This window comes from Musca vetustissima, unplaced genomic scaffold, assembly GCF_032173495.1.
Source record: "Musca vetustissima isolate MV318-11 ecotype Yass unplaced genomic scaffold, APGP_CSIRO_Mvet_v1 utg6369, whole genome shotgun sequence".
NCBI classification, from domain to species: Eukaryota; Metazoa; Arthropoda; class Insecta; order Diptera; family Muscidae; genus Musca; species Musca vetustissima.
The window spans coordinates 812,497-829,757 of NW_026889093.1; the positions used below are offsets into that span (position 1 = coordinate 812,497).

Below are 17,261 nucleotides of genomic sequence, written 5' to 3' on the forward strand. Positions count from 1 at the left end.
AAAGTTGACATTCGTTTCGATGTAGGCCATATGTAGCGATACCCACAAATATTCGTGTCAAATGACTATTGGTAATTAATAACATACTGATGGAACTGGACGGGAAAGGTATCAAAGTTGTAGCTTATTCGGTAGACGTGGTGATATCGATTTCCGTCAACAATCTTGGAGATTATGCAAAGAGCCATACTGACGCTGTCATGATGGGCCAAGGCGAACGGCCTTGATGTAAATCCAACAAAGAACTAGTAATATTCACTAGGAAGCGTAAGCTTTCGGCGAAAAATTTCCGTCAACAATGGATGCAAAGAGCATACTGACGCTATCATATCACCCGAAACAAAGTACCTTGGCACAATCCTGGACTGTCAATTACGATGGAATAGGAACGCTGAGGAACAGGCGAAGAGAGAGCTGATTGCACTCTATGCACGCAAGATCTCCATTGGGAAAAGTTGTGGGCTAAAACCGTCGACTATACACTGGTTGCATAACACCGTGTTAAGGCCCACGCTTTCCTATGGTTCTCTTGTTTGATGGAACTGCCTGCGCAGCAAGTCGACATCCAGCAAATTAGATAAGGTATAAAAAGCCGCATCGATTTTAATAACAGGAGCCACGAGGAGCACGCCACAAACAGCTCTGAACGCAATGCTGAACTTAAAACCTCTGGGCCTCAGCATTAAGTGCCTTGAACAAACCAGTATCTTGAACGAACCAGGTATGACATTGGATCAACGCGTAAATCTAAGCGACTATATATCACCAGTCCTGCGATTTGACGATGTAGATGTCGTTATTCCTAGTTGAGACGACTGGAACCGGACGGTGTGGCTTCCTATATAGACGGATTCAAGATGGAAGAAGGTACAGAGGCTAACGTCTATTTTGAAAGGCTAGGCCTCGAGTTTAACTACAAGCTGGATTGCAATTTTCCAAAATGAAATCTTCGCGATTTGGAAGGCAGCGGAATGGATAAAAAGTCTGGATGCAGATGTCGTTGAACCGGTGACTATCTTAAAATAAAATCTAAGGCCGTCCTCAAGTGTAGAACAGCTTTGGAAATAACTTACTTACAGCTATCGGCTGTGTTGGGTACCAGGACACCGTGACATCATTGATAATGAAAGAGCAGACGAATTAGCTAGACAAGGATCTCAATCTACAGATCTAGCAATTGCTGACTCAATCAAACCACCCATATGCCATCTTTATCGGAACTTTGAGGTGTTCTTCGACGAAAGGGCCTTGAACTTTGGCACAACGAACCTAGGTGCAATGTGTCAAGAACAGACTAGTGAGTGGTCATTTTCTACAGAGTCTTAGTTTCTTCTCAACAACTGAACCTGATATAATCTACAGCATAATTGGAAACCTAAAGTGGTGGGAAAATGCAACCTTGACACGTAATATATCTTCTGTTCCATCTCTATAGCCATCGATAGTATTTCATACTTACTTTCTCACACTTTCTTGTAAGCTTCTCATCTCTCTATCTCCCCTTCTTTTCTCCCCATATCTTTTTCATTTCGAGGATGATCACAATGTGTGTCACATAAGTGACTGCACATCCCCAAACCTACCTACCCTTATGTTTTTACTTGTTATACCCTCCACCGTAAGGCGAATTCCGTGTGCAACACCTCCAAATGTTCACCGGAGAATAAAATTGGCTTTTTTCTATTTTGAGTTCTCTTTGTCACGCAAATCTCCATACAAAAATATCAATATCGGACGAAAGTAACCCCTATTATCCAAAATGTTGGAAGGCTCTAATTTTATATTAGGTTGGGGAAAAAGAAATCCATTATTTTTATATGAACTATAAGACTTTATTTAACCTGCTTCGGAATGTCCGATTTGTTGTCATTTTAAAGGTAACTTCATAATGCCTCTCTCATAGAAGTCCTGCTCTCTATTTGCAAAAAAACCTCTAGTAGTCGATTTTCACAATACTCCCTAGATACCAATCGAAGAAAAAATATGATAATCGTTTGGTGCCAAGTCCGGACTGTATGGCGGATGCATTAAAATTGTGTTAGATGTTTGTGGCCTAGCGTTGTCCTGGTTGAATACGACACCTCTCCTGTTGGCCAATTCTGGCCGTTTGTGGTCAATTGCTATCTTCAAACGGTCCAGTTGTAAAGAGATCAAATTTAGCGTTTGGCCATATGGAAGCAACTCATAATAAATAATGCCCATCCAGTCCCACTAAATGCATAGCAGATCCTTCCTGTCCGTTAGTCCTGGTTTGGCCACCGTTTAAGGTACTGCACCGCTCTTTGACCACGATCGTTTTCGCACAGGGTTATCGTATGTGATCCATAACTCATCTCCAGGCACCACCCGTTTAAGAAATGGATCTATCTCATTCCGTTTGGCCAAGGCTTTGCAGATGGATATTCGATCCATCCTATTTTTTTCTCCTAGGCGATGATACGACTGCTAACATGCCTGTCAAATTCGATATTTTCGACGATCGGCCTAATGGATATCTTTTTCGCAAACCATATATTTTAGGAACTCATTGGGTGTCAAAAATTCCTAGCAAAATTTATATATAGGTCCATATTTTTACATAGCATCTATATAAAAATTCCAGGCTAAATTTTGGCGTTCTTCTAGTTTGAGGAACATTTTCGAAACGAAGTTCCTGTAATTCCGTGTTCTTGGTGGCCTCAAAACTTCTTCGCAGAAAATCATCAGTAGAGGTCCAGGGTTCCTCCAGATTTTATCTATTTTCATGGTCACATGCGCACTTTTCAACGAAAGTTGTTGAAATTTGTTATTCTCGATTATCTTCACAAAACTTTTGAAATATAGGACCATGTTTTAACATACCTCCATTTAAAAAGATGATAAGAGATCTGTATCACAGCCATAATATACAATACTAGCTTGGTTCGAAACAATAAAAAATTATTCCGATAGATTTTCCAGAAGTCCAACTAATGCCACCTTAATAAGTGAAAACATTTATTTTGATTTCGCAAAAGGAACTAGGTCCGTTAGTTCCATAGTTCATTTTAGTTTAATCGTTCGTTGGTGCACGTCAGGTAATTCTATCAAATAACGAAGAGATCTAGATAAACGTTTCGTTTAGAAGGAACTAGGCGGACAAGAGCAAAATAGAACGACTTTAGCTAAAGAACTAGATTGGTCTAAAAGAATAAAAAATCCACCATAAAGATGAACTGAATTGTCATAGTAAAATGTCATATAGAGTGGCGGAAACTGCGGGGTCGTTTATTAAGTTTAATAGTTCATTTCATTTCAATCGTTAGTTTATTTGGCCAAATAACAAATTGATCGAGAGCAAAATTGAACGACCGGTGCAAATGCAACTAGATGACAGCCAGACCGGACATAGTACCGATCATTCCTTTTGGGGAATAGTTTCATTGAACAAGTTCGTTTCGGAACGACCTAAATCTAGTGATTGGATGAACAGTTCTATGAGAAGGAAAGAGATGGCGACACCAAATAGGAAGCATAACAGGTCACTGCAGATTCAGATCTCTTTTTTTCAAAATGGGAGGTTAATGAGGTGGACTATTGCCGTCTATGTGATGATGAAGAGGAAATATAAACTATAGAACATCTACATTCTCGATGATATATGCTTTGATGAGAAGACATACATATTTTGGGAGATTCGACAAAGAAAAGCTAAACTTTTTCTCCAAAATAGATCCAAAAATTATGTACAGCTTTTCTAGAAAATTGATATGTTTCAATAAAGATATCGAACCTATTACGCCCTATTACCCCCACATTTGATATAGCCATTTTCTTCTTCCTTTTTTTAGCTCTATAATTTTTACGACTTTAATGATGTTCACAATGGACAATACGTCTCCATGTGGAGCGCTTGCCCTCTTGACCGCTACGCATCCTGTGACCACCTAACCCAATATACGGTGAATTGCTTGCGCTATATTCATGTAATGGGGGTCTACGACGAATATTTCGAAGTCAGGCAAACTGAAAATATTAAGATTATAGTGGAGGACTACAAGAATTTATCTATTGTAGCGACATGTCCACCATCCATCATTTGGTTTGATCGCCATATTATTTATCAAATTCTGTTCAATTATATCCTCCACTGTTAACACTTTTTTATTAGTCTTAAATTTATAACTAACTAATGTGCACACGTAGTAAAACCAAACAAAAACAAAATTACAAGAATAAGAAAAAATAGCAACAACAAAAACTAAAATAATAAGAAATGAAAAATAATCAACAAAAAATAAACTATGGTCACATACAATGCAGGTAGGGAGGGGGGAGGGGTGTGACGTGAAGTACTAACCTAACTAAATAAGCATGTGTATGGCAAAATATGGCATACACTCACACACATCCATTCTTCGATACCAAAACGGATAAAAGTAATAAAAAGTTTTTTTCTTAAAGAAATACAATAAAAAGTCATAAAAACGAAAAATAATAAATTCAAATAACTAAGAAGAAGAAGAAGGAACTGAAAACACAATTCATAAAGCCAATTTCGAACGGTAATACAAAAATAAGAAGGAATTATAAAGAAGTGTGGTTGTTGTGTGGAAATAAATATTTTGCTGTGTTGAATTTTTCGGAATACAAAACGCTGCTGCCAGAGTTTAATAATGACGTTTGAGACGTTAAAATCAGCAGCGACGCCAGCGTTGTGAATTAACAACAACAACATATATTGTTGTATTTCTAAATGAATGAAAATTAAAATTTTATACAATGCAAACAATAGAATCGTTGTTAGGCCCTTCTTCTATCACAGCTCGCTGTATGCCGTACATATGTCAAAGCGTCAGAAATCATGATTTTCATTATGTGGCGTCGACATAAAAAGACGTTGAATGCCTCTGCTGATGCCGACTCGTTGGAACCACATGATATTCGTTCTCACAAGAAAATTTTGTTTTTTGCCTTTTTTTTCTTAAATCTGTAAATTATGTTGGAACACACATATGTGTGTGTATGTTTTTGTTGTCGTAGTTTTAATTTAATTGGTAAACATATTTCAATTACCATTTTAGGTTATATTTTCCAGTAAAAGCCACACCCAAATAAATTGGAGAAATTTTATTTGTGCTTTTATTTATTTATATTTTTTTGAGGAAAGGAAGGTCTGCGAAGTTCCTAAAATTATAAATTCAATTCGACAAAGTATAGAATAGAAAAATATACTCTTTAATACTGCAATATTTTTGTCCTGCGAAACACATACGAGGATTCAAGCTGGCCTTTTAAGTTGGCTTTGAATGAAATGTCAATTTATAAAGGAATATAGGAGTCAAACTTGATTTTGAACGCCGTTCCCCTTTATTCTTTTACAATAAAAGAAGCCAACTTAACAGGGTCTGTGAGAAGTCCTCTTATGCGTTTCCCCCTTAAACGTTACCTGGCGCCATATTACATTTTCATAGACGTGCGGCCATGTGTTGTGTTGTTTACTAACATTTATCACAACTTTCACTGCTGTGCTGAAATGAGTCTTAATTTCCTAGTCGAATATCCGATGTAAGAAATTATTTCCCAGCAGTAAGTCATACGTCAGTACAAAAAAGTTCTTGATACTTGAGTATGAGAACTACCACTAATGGTTAATATATTGGTCGCACTGCGGAAGAAGTAGATATGAACCGAAATGAACAAATTTTGGCCAACTTTTGTGTCTACCTAAGAAAAACAAGATGGAATTCAGCTCCAAGTTATACTTATCTTTTCTCTTTACGGAATATATTTTGAAACTATTGGAGTGGTTGGGAGTCATGTACTTTATATACATAAGTACTTAATCGTACATAGGCACCCAAATTTATTCCGCACCTGAAGCTAGGCAAGCATGCCAGCAAAGTTAAATCTTACATGCCGATCTCAGTTCCGTTGTCAGATCCGAAAACTCTTATCCAGTATTAGAAATGGCTTCAGCACATATCACTAAATTAGAACAGGTCGTACCATTGAAAGAATTTGCACTACTGATCTATAAAAAACCTTCGATTCCACACTTTTTGAATGCATGGAGAAAACAATAACCGTTCTACGTAGAAAGTTCCAACTACGTAAAATGAAACATTATTTTTACGATCATGTTGTCGGGTTGTTCCCCATCTATGGTGGTCAGGGAGAATCTAAAAGTTCTAGCCGCAAATATAGAAAAGCGATTCTTCAGATCAGCACGCATATATCGAGCCATATTCACCAAAAAAAATTGAAATTTTACAGGAGAAAAGTTTTTAATAAATTCAGAATAAATAAAGCTATTATGTTAAAATTTAGAACAATAGTTATGTTGTAAACTCGTATATGGCTCGATATGAATGGCTCATACACAGAAAACATTTTATTATATTTATAATTAATGTTTTCCTTATTGTACAAGTAACTCCACTATGTTTTCCAAAAATCTAAATATTTAATTAATATCAATACTATTTTCCTACTTTGCTCTACTTTATCACTATTTGCGTTGATTTGAAAGAGTTGATTTGTTCCCTTTCTATTTGTTTTTACAAAAAAAAAAAAAAAATTAATCCACCCAAGAACAAAAAAAAAAAAAACTCCACCACCACAATTCATTGTTCGAATGTGTTTTGTTTTGGTATCGTTCTATGTCTCTTGTTTTTGCAACCGTGTATTTGTCTACTGTTTCTGTTGCCAACAACTGACTTTTCGACTTCCCACTCACTCGATTGTGTTTAGTTCTGCATTCCACTGTTGCCTTATTACAGACACTCTTACCGACCTTTGCGTTGGTGTTACAAAATTCGCATATGTATTTTCCCAAATATTTCGATGCTAAATATTATATATCAAACATGTGTTGATACGAACAAAAAGCCCATTGTATAATATATGATTGATCTAATGACGCAGAATATGAACATGTATGTAAAGAAGAAGAAACGATACAAGTCATAACGAGGAAGCAGAAAACATAAAATCAAAATAGAAAAATTAAAACGACAAAGACATTCTGCGCCATATAAACACAACATCACCACCAAACACAAAACTCCAAAGTTGTATTTTTTCACTCTTTCTCTCTCTCTCTCTCTCTCTCTCTGACAAGAAACCAGTATTTAAAGTTGTATGAATTGCATTCATAAAATGCAGAAATCCCGATATTGGCAACACGTTTTGAACACTATTCATAAAATATACGAACTATTCTTCTTCAGTGTTCTGATGAATGGTAGGGTAATGATAGTCACCTCAGAGACTTCGTAGATTCTTAAAAAGTTGATAAAATCTTAACAGGGTTCACATATGACTGCAAAATGATCGTTCACGCTACGAACCCTTTGTATCGGCCTCATATATAATTTCATGCGAGATTAATCAATAAGAAGGTGAAACATAACTAATAAAAAACAAATATATATTTAAATAGGGGATACTACGACATTATGTATTCTTCTATTATTTTTATGCAAGATTTGTGAGAAATTTCTATAGTGTTAACAATGTATTTTATAAAATATGAATATCTCATACACCTTATTTTACCAATAATGACAATTTTCGGAATCGACGTTTTTAATTTGTTTTAACAATGTTCGTTATTTTCTATTTCAAATTACTTTTTATATTATAACAGTTTATATATATATATATATATATATAATATATATATATATATATATATATAATATATATAATATATATATATATAATATATATATATATATATATATATATATATATATATTTACAAAAGAAAATTATAACAATTTAATTTTTTTATTATTGATTTTTTGAACCGTTATTTATGGAACTGCATTGAAATCAATTTTGTTTGTTGGTGTCTAACGCTTTTGGCGTAAACATTTTCTTTAAAAAGGAAATACATTATTATTGTTTGTTTGTTAATATATTTTTTATTTTTCTTCTTTTTTCTTGTACTTGTTTTGTCGTATTTGGTCAGTCAGTCAGTCCAAAGAAAATGCTATTTCACACCAACACACACACATTCACACACAGTGCCACACAATAGTTCAATTGACCACAATATCTGCTCATACATTGTAACTGGAAATTGGTGCCACTCGAGAAAATATTTCTTTTCAAAAAGAGACTTTGGTGGAACAACAACAAAATATAATATTTCAATAACCAACAGTCAGTCACATTTTGTTGGCCAATGAATGTGTCAGATGGTATTTTTTTTTTTTTTGACAATACCGTTATTGCTTGATTTTTAAAGAATAAAAAAAAACCAATAAAATTGCTGTTTCATAGTTTTGAAAACTGTTAACGTTTTGTGTGTGTGTTTTTTGGAATTTTTGAAATGAAAAATTGGAAAATAAAGACAAATAAAAATGGGTTATAGTTGGTTCGGTAGATCACATGAATCTCGTAGTCAATCATTAGTATCTGGATTTATCTTTGCCAGAGGAAGTTAGAAATTATAATTTTAAAAGATATAATATAACGAAAAATATCGGATAAGATAGGTAAACTGCTCAGACCCTAATAATCAGAAAAATCGGAACAATATTTGATACTCGGTACGTTTATGGAAATCTATGTGTAAACAAAATTTCATTAATATATTCGCAACAAGTAAAAATGTCGTTAAATGTTGCTGGGCCGTGTGACCGCTGACATTTTTCGAAAAGTATCACAGAAAGCATCATTTTTTGAAAAAAAGTGGCACAAATCTTTTGAAAAGGTGGTACAAAAATTGGCACACTATTTTGCTACATATTGATATGGAATCTGATGAAATTATATATAGACAGTATTTACAAATTTTAAAATCGGTCAAAAGCTAAGTCTTTTGTTAAAATATTTCGACGTTTGAGACGATTTTAACAAAATCCACATTATTCTCATCCCAAGCGTTTATCTCATGAAAAGTCTTTTGTAGACTCTATTCGATACCCAATGGAAAATTTCGCCTCAATTGGGAAAAAGTCGGGTCTTAGGCGAACCATCTTGTATACGGGAGCTATACCTATATCTTAACCGATTCTCAACAATTTGGATAGGCTAAACAAATGAGACGTACTAAATTGCATACTATTGGGATAATTAATGGCACCTTCATTTGGGGTACTTTCCGTACAATAAAAATTCCCTGTACCACAGGATATAAAAATTCTAACAGACAATTTCAATATAGGAAGAAGTTGCACGAATTTTCAAAAAATGGCACATTCGGTATCACAAGAGTGGCAAGGCCGGAAAAAGGTAGCGAAATCGCTACTTTAGTGGCACAACGGCCTTATGACTGATGAGGGTATATACACTATGCTATGGCAAAAATGTGCCCATCGAAAAATTGGTTTCAGAAAATTTGGAGTGAGATTTACAAATGTCCGTTTCTCTGGCTGGCTGGTGCGCACGATATCTCTCGAATGGAGTAACCGATTTCATCGTAATATTTCTTCCAAACATTGTTCAAGGTCAAATATATCTGTCAACTCCCTCTGGTACCTCTCCCACAAAATGTTCAAAATTGAGATAAAAAAAATTATAATATCATATGAACGGATTTGAACAAAACTGTGCACAACCTATTGGTTATATCAAAACTAAAGATGGGACCACTACCTCTCGTAGATCCCACACAAACGGTCAAAATTGTCAGTAGTTATAAATCCAATATCAGTCGAAAAGAATGTCCGATTTGAACAAAATTTTGCACAACTTATAATAAGATCACGTCTGAAGATGGTTTCTTATCCACAAATGGTTAAAAAATCAATATTTATAGATCCATATATCAGTCGAATGGAATGTCTGATTTGAACCAAACTTTGAAAAACTTATTAGTTTTATTAAGCAAAAATCAAGTCCAAAGGTGGGACTCGTCGGCCCTCTCCTTCTGGTACCTTCATAACAGGTGGTCAAAATTATGAATGTTTATAGATCCATATATCAGGCGAATGGAATGTCCTATTTGAACTTGACTTCGCACAACTCATTAGCTTTAGCAAGCCTAGATTAAGTTTGAAGGTGGGACCCATTGGACCACTTCTTCTGGTACCTCTCCCAAAAATGATCGAAATTTTCAATATTTATAAATCCAATATCAGGCGAATGGAATGTCCTATTTGAACTAAACTTCGCACAACTTATTACCTTTACCAAGTCTAGATAAAGTCCGAAGATGGGACCCATTGGTCCACTCCTTCTGATACCTCCCGCAGAAATGGTCAACATTTTCAATATTTATAAATGATCGCACGAACATTTTTATAAGTTAATTTCATTTTGTACAAAATGTTTCTTTTCAAATCACTACATTGATCACGTGTATGCTAAAAAAGCTAAAAAAATGAAATTTCGAATGTCAGGGAAAACATATATAGTAGCCTCGTCAACAAAAACCTTTTTTGAAAAGAATAAAAAACTCTTTCTTCCCTTCTTCTTCTTATTTAATTTGTACCACAATTTCAACACACGCAGTAAATATATCGATCAGATTTCTTGTTCTCAATATTTCCTCCGATTAAATTAATTGCTAAATCAAAGTTTTTTATTTGAGCATAAATAAAAAATTGCAAAAACAAAAAATTTGAACCATTTTTTCTGTTATTAATTGTTGAAAATTTCATCATGAAATCAACAGAATTGTTTATTATTGTTATTAGCTTTATTATTATTAGTGTTACTGATGTTGTTGCTGTTATTGTTATTGTCGTCATTTTTGTTGTCATATGAAACCAGTGCACACTCTACTCTTTGCCAGCTACAGTCTCAAGACTGTGGTAGCGGTGGTGGAGCCGGGGCTGTTGGCTCGGGGTTTCAGTGCAAATAATTTTTTGTGCGAGAAAAAACACATTTTTTTATTAAATTTAATATCAAAATTGTTGAGATTTTCAATTAAATCAAATAATAAATAAATAAAAGAGCTTGAGAAATGAAAAAGAAACAAACGAAGACAAGTAAACAATAAAAACGAAATGAAAATACAAAAACAAAAATTAAATATGAAGACAATGGTTTGGTGATATGTTTTGCCAGGGGAAGCGAAGGGAAAGTGCGGTAGTTCAATGAACAATGAAGGGAAGGAAATAAAGAAGACAAACATGGAAACACACACACACACATACATATGTTTTTATGTGTGAAAAATATTTAATTTTGTGAATTTGGAAGGGGGGAAATTTATAAAAGAAACTGCCATCACTCATATTACTAGCAATGCATGTGTGTGTTTGTGCATTTACGCATATTCATACTGCCCATATTTTAACTTAACTTTAACAAATGAATAAATACAAAAACGAAATAATAATAATAATAAATATTTCTTCTTTTTTTATTATTAAATTAAATTTCAACTTGTTTTTGTTCACAATTTCGAATTAAGTGCGTTCGCTTGCCTCGTTCGATGTGTGCGAGTGCCTCTATCTACAATTGTACAATTTAATAACAATACTGGCAGGCAGGCAGGCTGACGGGTATGGGTATAATAATAAAGCCAAAAACGAATCAAAACCTCCTCCCCACCATACGAATATGTATTTCAACAGCAAACCAAATTTGTATTTTATTTCATTTCATTTTGAGGTTCGAGTTTTGTTTTTTTTTTTAATTTTTATTTTATTTTTCATTCAATTAAAGTTTTATTTCTGTTGAATTGTCTGGCCATTACTGACAATTATTTATTTCATGTGTGTTTGGTACGGAAATATAATTATACATATGTACATACATTTCGGAACCTACAAAAAGAAAACAATAGGAATTGGTTTATTGTTTTTTTTTTTTCAAAATAAGGTTTTTAAAAAGAACCAACGTCGTTATGTTCGACTGTACCGGACCTGATCGCACATTCAAAATACTATACTATAATTGGACTTGAGCGAAAATATCGCGTTATATTGAATATGTCCTGTGAAGAATTTGTTTAGCCATTAAAATCCCGGAATGGTAAATTACAACCACACAAAAATACAATCACTTCGGTTGGAAAATTCGCCATTGGGGATTATACGCCAAGTTTTTTTTAGTTTTTGTATCAGTTTTATATGAAGTTATTCTCTCTTGATTGATTTATTCAGGTTCTGGATTTGTCTCCAAATTATGAAATGCAGCTACTTCCACTGACAGCAACCACAGATCTTCCGGAGTAAGTTGAGTATGCTTGACGGAGAAATTGAATAAATACAGACGACTGCATCACCTTGAGCGTAATTGAGTTAAAACTACTCTATTTCGTCAAGGCAGCTGACGTTATTCAGTAGTGAGCTTCAAGGACGGCATCCACCATGTATTAATTTAGAACCATAACTTCGCGGTAACGTTGTGAATGTTATTCAGACCTGCTCGATAGACATCATGATCTAGAAGCTCACTTTTATAATGTTGGACCTATCTCTCTCCATAGATCATGCAGATCCTTCCTAACACGCCTGGGTGGTGGAGTTCTATCGATTATATGATGATGAGGATGATTCTCTCTGAAGCACCTGAGCAGGTAGTGCGTCGTCTCCTCATGTTGATAGCCCACAGGTGTCAGGGCTGCGTTTTGGAGTTGTCAGGGATGCGTTCTGACAGGTCTGAATACTTCTTCATTGCGTCTCACTAGTATTCGCAAACCTCAGAACGCATAGTTGTGCATAGTCCGATCAATCGCTTTATAAATAGCCAACAAGGTTTCCATATCTGCGCCACAAGAGTTTGACTTGACTTAAGGGCCTTGTTCCTATTTATACCCTACACAACTATGTTGTCAGGGTATTATAGCTTTTTAAGAGTTTGTAACACAGCGAAATATTGGTCGTAGACCCACTCATATCTTGACTAGCTGAGTCGATCTACACTTGTGTACCCGTCCGTCTGTCCATTATAATTTGTAAACATGATATAGGCCACAGTTATGGACCCATATTCACGAAATTTTGCATATAGAACCGGTTCTGGCCAGAGAAGACCCCTATTGGAAGTTATCCTTTAATATTTAGGGGACCAAATTTTGTCGGGTTTTCTGGTAGAAATTGTAACCCCAACATCACAATTTTACATGGAGATGGGGGATTAGGCCAAAGAAAAAGCATGCCGAGTTTGATAAAGATCGGTCAATATTTAGCGGGTCAAATGGGCCCTTGAATTTTCTGTGAAAAGTGTTAAAATTTGCTTTATATCGGGTATATATTTACTCCTAAAGAATATAGACCGGAGAAGGGGAGTTATATTGTTTATTATTACCATTACCACACTAGCAGGACATGTAGCTCTGATGGCTAGCATATTTTCCTGGAGGTTCCTCTAGTCGATCAAGAGTCGCAAATATCGCAAATAATTACCAAGACTAGGGATATAGATCCACATACAGTAAAAGTTAAGCGGTAGTTGTATGGTATGGTCAGCCCCTCAAACTATACTGCTCCGTACACAGGTTTTCAACTTTTCACAGATAGATGTGGTTTGAGCGAAAGATTTGTGAAATTTTGGGCTTTTTGATAGTCGGAATTGTATGGCTCTAGATGTATATTCTCTGTCATTTTCATCTAAGCAGTCCACGTGGTGAACAATGCTGCCCTTCAAAAAAAAATCGGTCTAAAATGTACACAAAAGGCGTCCAAAATCGGATTTTCGGACCAACATTGAAAATTCAAGTGGAAATTTCCTAAATTAATATAATAGCAAATGAAAATGGACTGAAATGGCGAACCATCGGACCAAATTAAAAATATATTTGTTTCTCGGTCCAAATTTGGTCCGAAATGTTCAAAATGGCAACACTGCCATCGAAGTGATTTCTTGTTCGTAAACAACGCCCTAAGAGTTTGTGTTGTCGCTTTTTTCTCAAATGGCCTCACAGTGGATACGTAACGATCTCAATGCTGTCTGGGGTCGCTGAAAAACTCCGGAGACATCACCCAACCCTGATGAACTCAGTGCTTCAATCTACCGGGCTGAAAATTTTTATTTCGGAAATACTCGTATGGCATACATATAATTGATTTACCACTTTTAAAAATTGGCCGGAGGGAAGTTTTTTCGAAGCCCTTAAACAATGTGGCACGATTTCAAAAGCTTTTGATCAAGCTCTAACAATACTGTTCTAGGGAAAGAGCGGATTTGGTTTAGTCCTCGGCGGTGTGTGTGAGGATGGCGTGCAACGCTGTTGTTGTACTATATTGCTGACGGACTATGATATTTGTGTAGCAAATCTGCCTACTACAACCACCATATAAATTTATCTCCCAAAGTTCTGTATTTTGGGGAGATCGGATTCTGATGGGGTATAAAATCTTCCTCCAAAATTTATTAATATTGACCACACATAACGGTACCTTCAATTATGTCGTATTTTGGGCATGTTTTCAAACAATTTGGCTCTAATTTGATATGGGTTCTTATTGGGTGGCATCTTTTGGTACCAAAAATTTACCATGGTATAGTCCCAAATATGAAAGTCCCGATCTATTTAAGGTATTTTTAATGTCCACCTTATGGTCAACGTTTTTTACTTTTTGATATTCCGTTAAAGGTATTTTGTATCCTACACAATACGTCGGAGTGTATATTAAATTTGTCATTCCGTTTGCAATACCTTAAAATATTCACTGGGCGAAATTTTATATTATGGGTTCACATTCGGTGTCACCATGTAATACTCTCATTGCTCCATATAATAATCTCTATCATATAACTATTTTCGAACTTCATGTACTTTTAACTTCTTAAATAGTTTATTTTTATACTGATACCTAATCAATTTTTTAATTATTCCATTTAAAGTTTTTTTCTCATTTAAAAAATTCAATTTTGAAAAAAAAATAAAATTGATTTATTATTGAAATACTAATCTCAATATTGAGAATATTTTCACAATGAATACACACAATTGTATAATTGTTCATTACGCATATTTATAAGATACACACACACAACATTAACAAGATTTATTATTTCGTTTTTTCTCACACTGTAAGTCGTCGTTTCAATTCTATCGACTTCCCATTGCCATAATTAATTAATTACAAATCTACCAGATAGATACACACCATACCTACAAACATATCTACATAGCGGTATACAATTTATAGATACATACTAAATGAATTAATATTGTACTCGGGTTGTTGTTGTATTCGTAGATAACTACAATAATGTAAAATAGTTCAGTATTTTGTGGTTATGCTTTGTTGTTGTTATTATTATTTGTAATAAAATGTAAATGAAAACGCTAAAAGAAAAATAAGATAACAATAACAACAACAGAAATTGTATATCAATTTATAATAAACGTAGACAAAATAAAAATCCAACGACTGAACGAACGAATAGACGAACGAACAAGGTAAATTGTGAGACAATAATATTACAATAAAAATAATAATAATATCATCGTCAACAACAACACGAAGGAGAAGAAGAAGCAGCAGAACTGTTGTTATTGTATGCATTGCATATTAAATTACCCACCTGAACATTGGCCAATGTTGTAATTTTTCGCCATAATGAATCTTCGCCAAATATCGAAATCATTTGAGTGCTGCAATTCACATTCGATGAGATGCAAATGCGACATAATTGAACATTTGCTGTCGCTGCAGCTGTTGTTGTTGTTGTTGGTATTGGTGGTGTTGGCGACGATAATGATGACGATGGTGATGTCGACGACAATGACGTTTTTGTTGTCGTCGTTGTAGTTGCTGCTGCTACTGCTGTTGCTGTATCCATATTGATGACATTTAAATGACTGTTATTGTTTGATTATATCACAACTACATTGGCACATCACACTCATTTGCAAATAATTCTCTCGCAAACACACTCTCTCTCTCTTTATTTCCTGCACTTTTGTTTATTTTTGTTTTATTATTTTTTTTGTTTTTTTTGTTATTATTTAATATGGCTGCGTACGAACACTTGTCAATCAATAAAAAGATCTCTTGTAATGATGATGACCTTTCTCATTGATTTGCTCCGCACTTCACTCTCACTGCCTCTCTTTCACGAGATAAATTTTGTGGTTACAATGCGACACTCTGTTATGTTTGATGATAAATCAATGTGAATTTGTATTGGTAAAGGTTGGATGGAATGGTTTTAGTTGTGGGATTTGCAAATTATTATTGTTTTCAGATGATATCCGACAAGTGGTAAAAAACAACACACTGAAATAATAAAAAAATATATAATAATTTCTCGTTTCGTTTTTTTAGAATGTTACAAAAGCAATTGTATCTTCCTTAACACGCGATATTGTTGTAATATTTCCTTATTCTTATTGTTGTTGCAGCTGCTGTCGCTGAAGGAGATTATTCTATTTTCAAGTTTAACCTATCGAACTGTCGCAACTAAACATATGGAATGATAGACAACATCGCATTACGTCGTTTTGATGTTGGAAAATTGGTTGGTTGTGTGATTCTCTAGGTTTGAGTGGGTATTGTGACATGTATGATGCACAACATGTTTTATGCATGTGAACGAACTTCGGAATAATAAGAACAAAACACAACACAACCAGACAGGGATGGGAGTTCATTGTTTTTGTACCTTCGAGACTATAACAAGTTAAAAAGTCGACAATCAATTTCGACTGAGTCGAACATGTTTTACTCCTCACTACGATATGGACTTTCAGTATAACTAAAATCGATCGGGATTTATAGAAGGGGTCTGTCATAGTTAGACTTGCAGAAAATTGGTATTAAATACCGTAATATGAAGCCTATACAAAATCAGTGAGGGGAGCAGTATATTTGGACGGAGCCGATCATATTATACCCTACACAATTATCGATGAACTTTTATGTTCTTCGAATCTCTATTCCGCGTCTTGGTAATATTTCGCGACATTTGCACATTCTTAACCGACTAGAGGTTAACTGCTACACATTCTTACACTGGCATCATTTCCGAATCCAGAGTGAACATTTACGCCATAGGATTCCAACATTAGTATCTTATACACAAAAGTCTCGGTTCATTTGACCCTCTCAATATAAGTCATAAGGAAAATTTGTGATGTTTGGTTTATAATTATGGATAAAAAAAGTTTTCGGATCTTTTCATCCCCTAAATATCATCAGATCGTCATGCGTCGTCCAGTTATAACTTCCAGGAAAATTTCCTAGCGCTACATTTCCGCCCTCCAGTGTGGTAATGGTAATAATAAATAATATGTGTATAGATAGACCCCTGTAAATATTTACGTATAACTCCACATCCGATATACTGACAACACTCCGGTCTATGTTCTTCAGCAGTAAATATATACACCATAAAATTTCGTGATGTTCGGATTATAGTTGCAAAAATTAAGTATTTGGTTAATT

General features: G+C 34.7%; 1 protein-coding gene across 1 annotated transcript in view; it reads right to left on the reverse strand.

Moving 5' to 3' along the window:
- The window catches only part of LOC133336815 (uncharacterized), a 36,546-nt gene extending 20,889 nt beyond the window's left edge, over window positions 1-15,657 (reverse strand). The window contains exon 1 of the mRNA XM_061545094.1: window positions 15,400-15,657. Coding sequence (XP_061401078.1) covers window positions 15,400-15,657 — 258 coding nt within the window. The remainder of the gene's footprint in view (window positions 1-15,399) is intronic.
- Window positions 15,658-17,261: the final 1,604 nt, after the last annotated feature.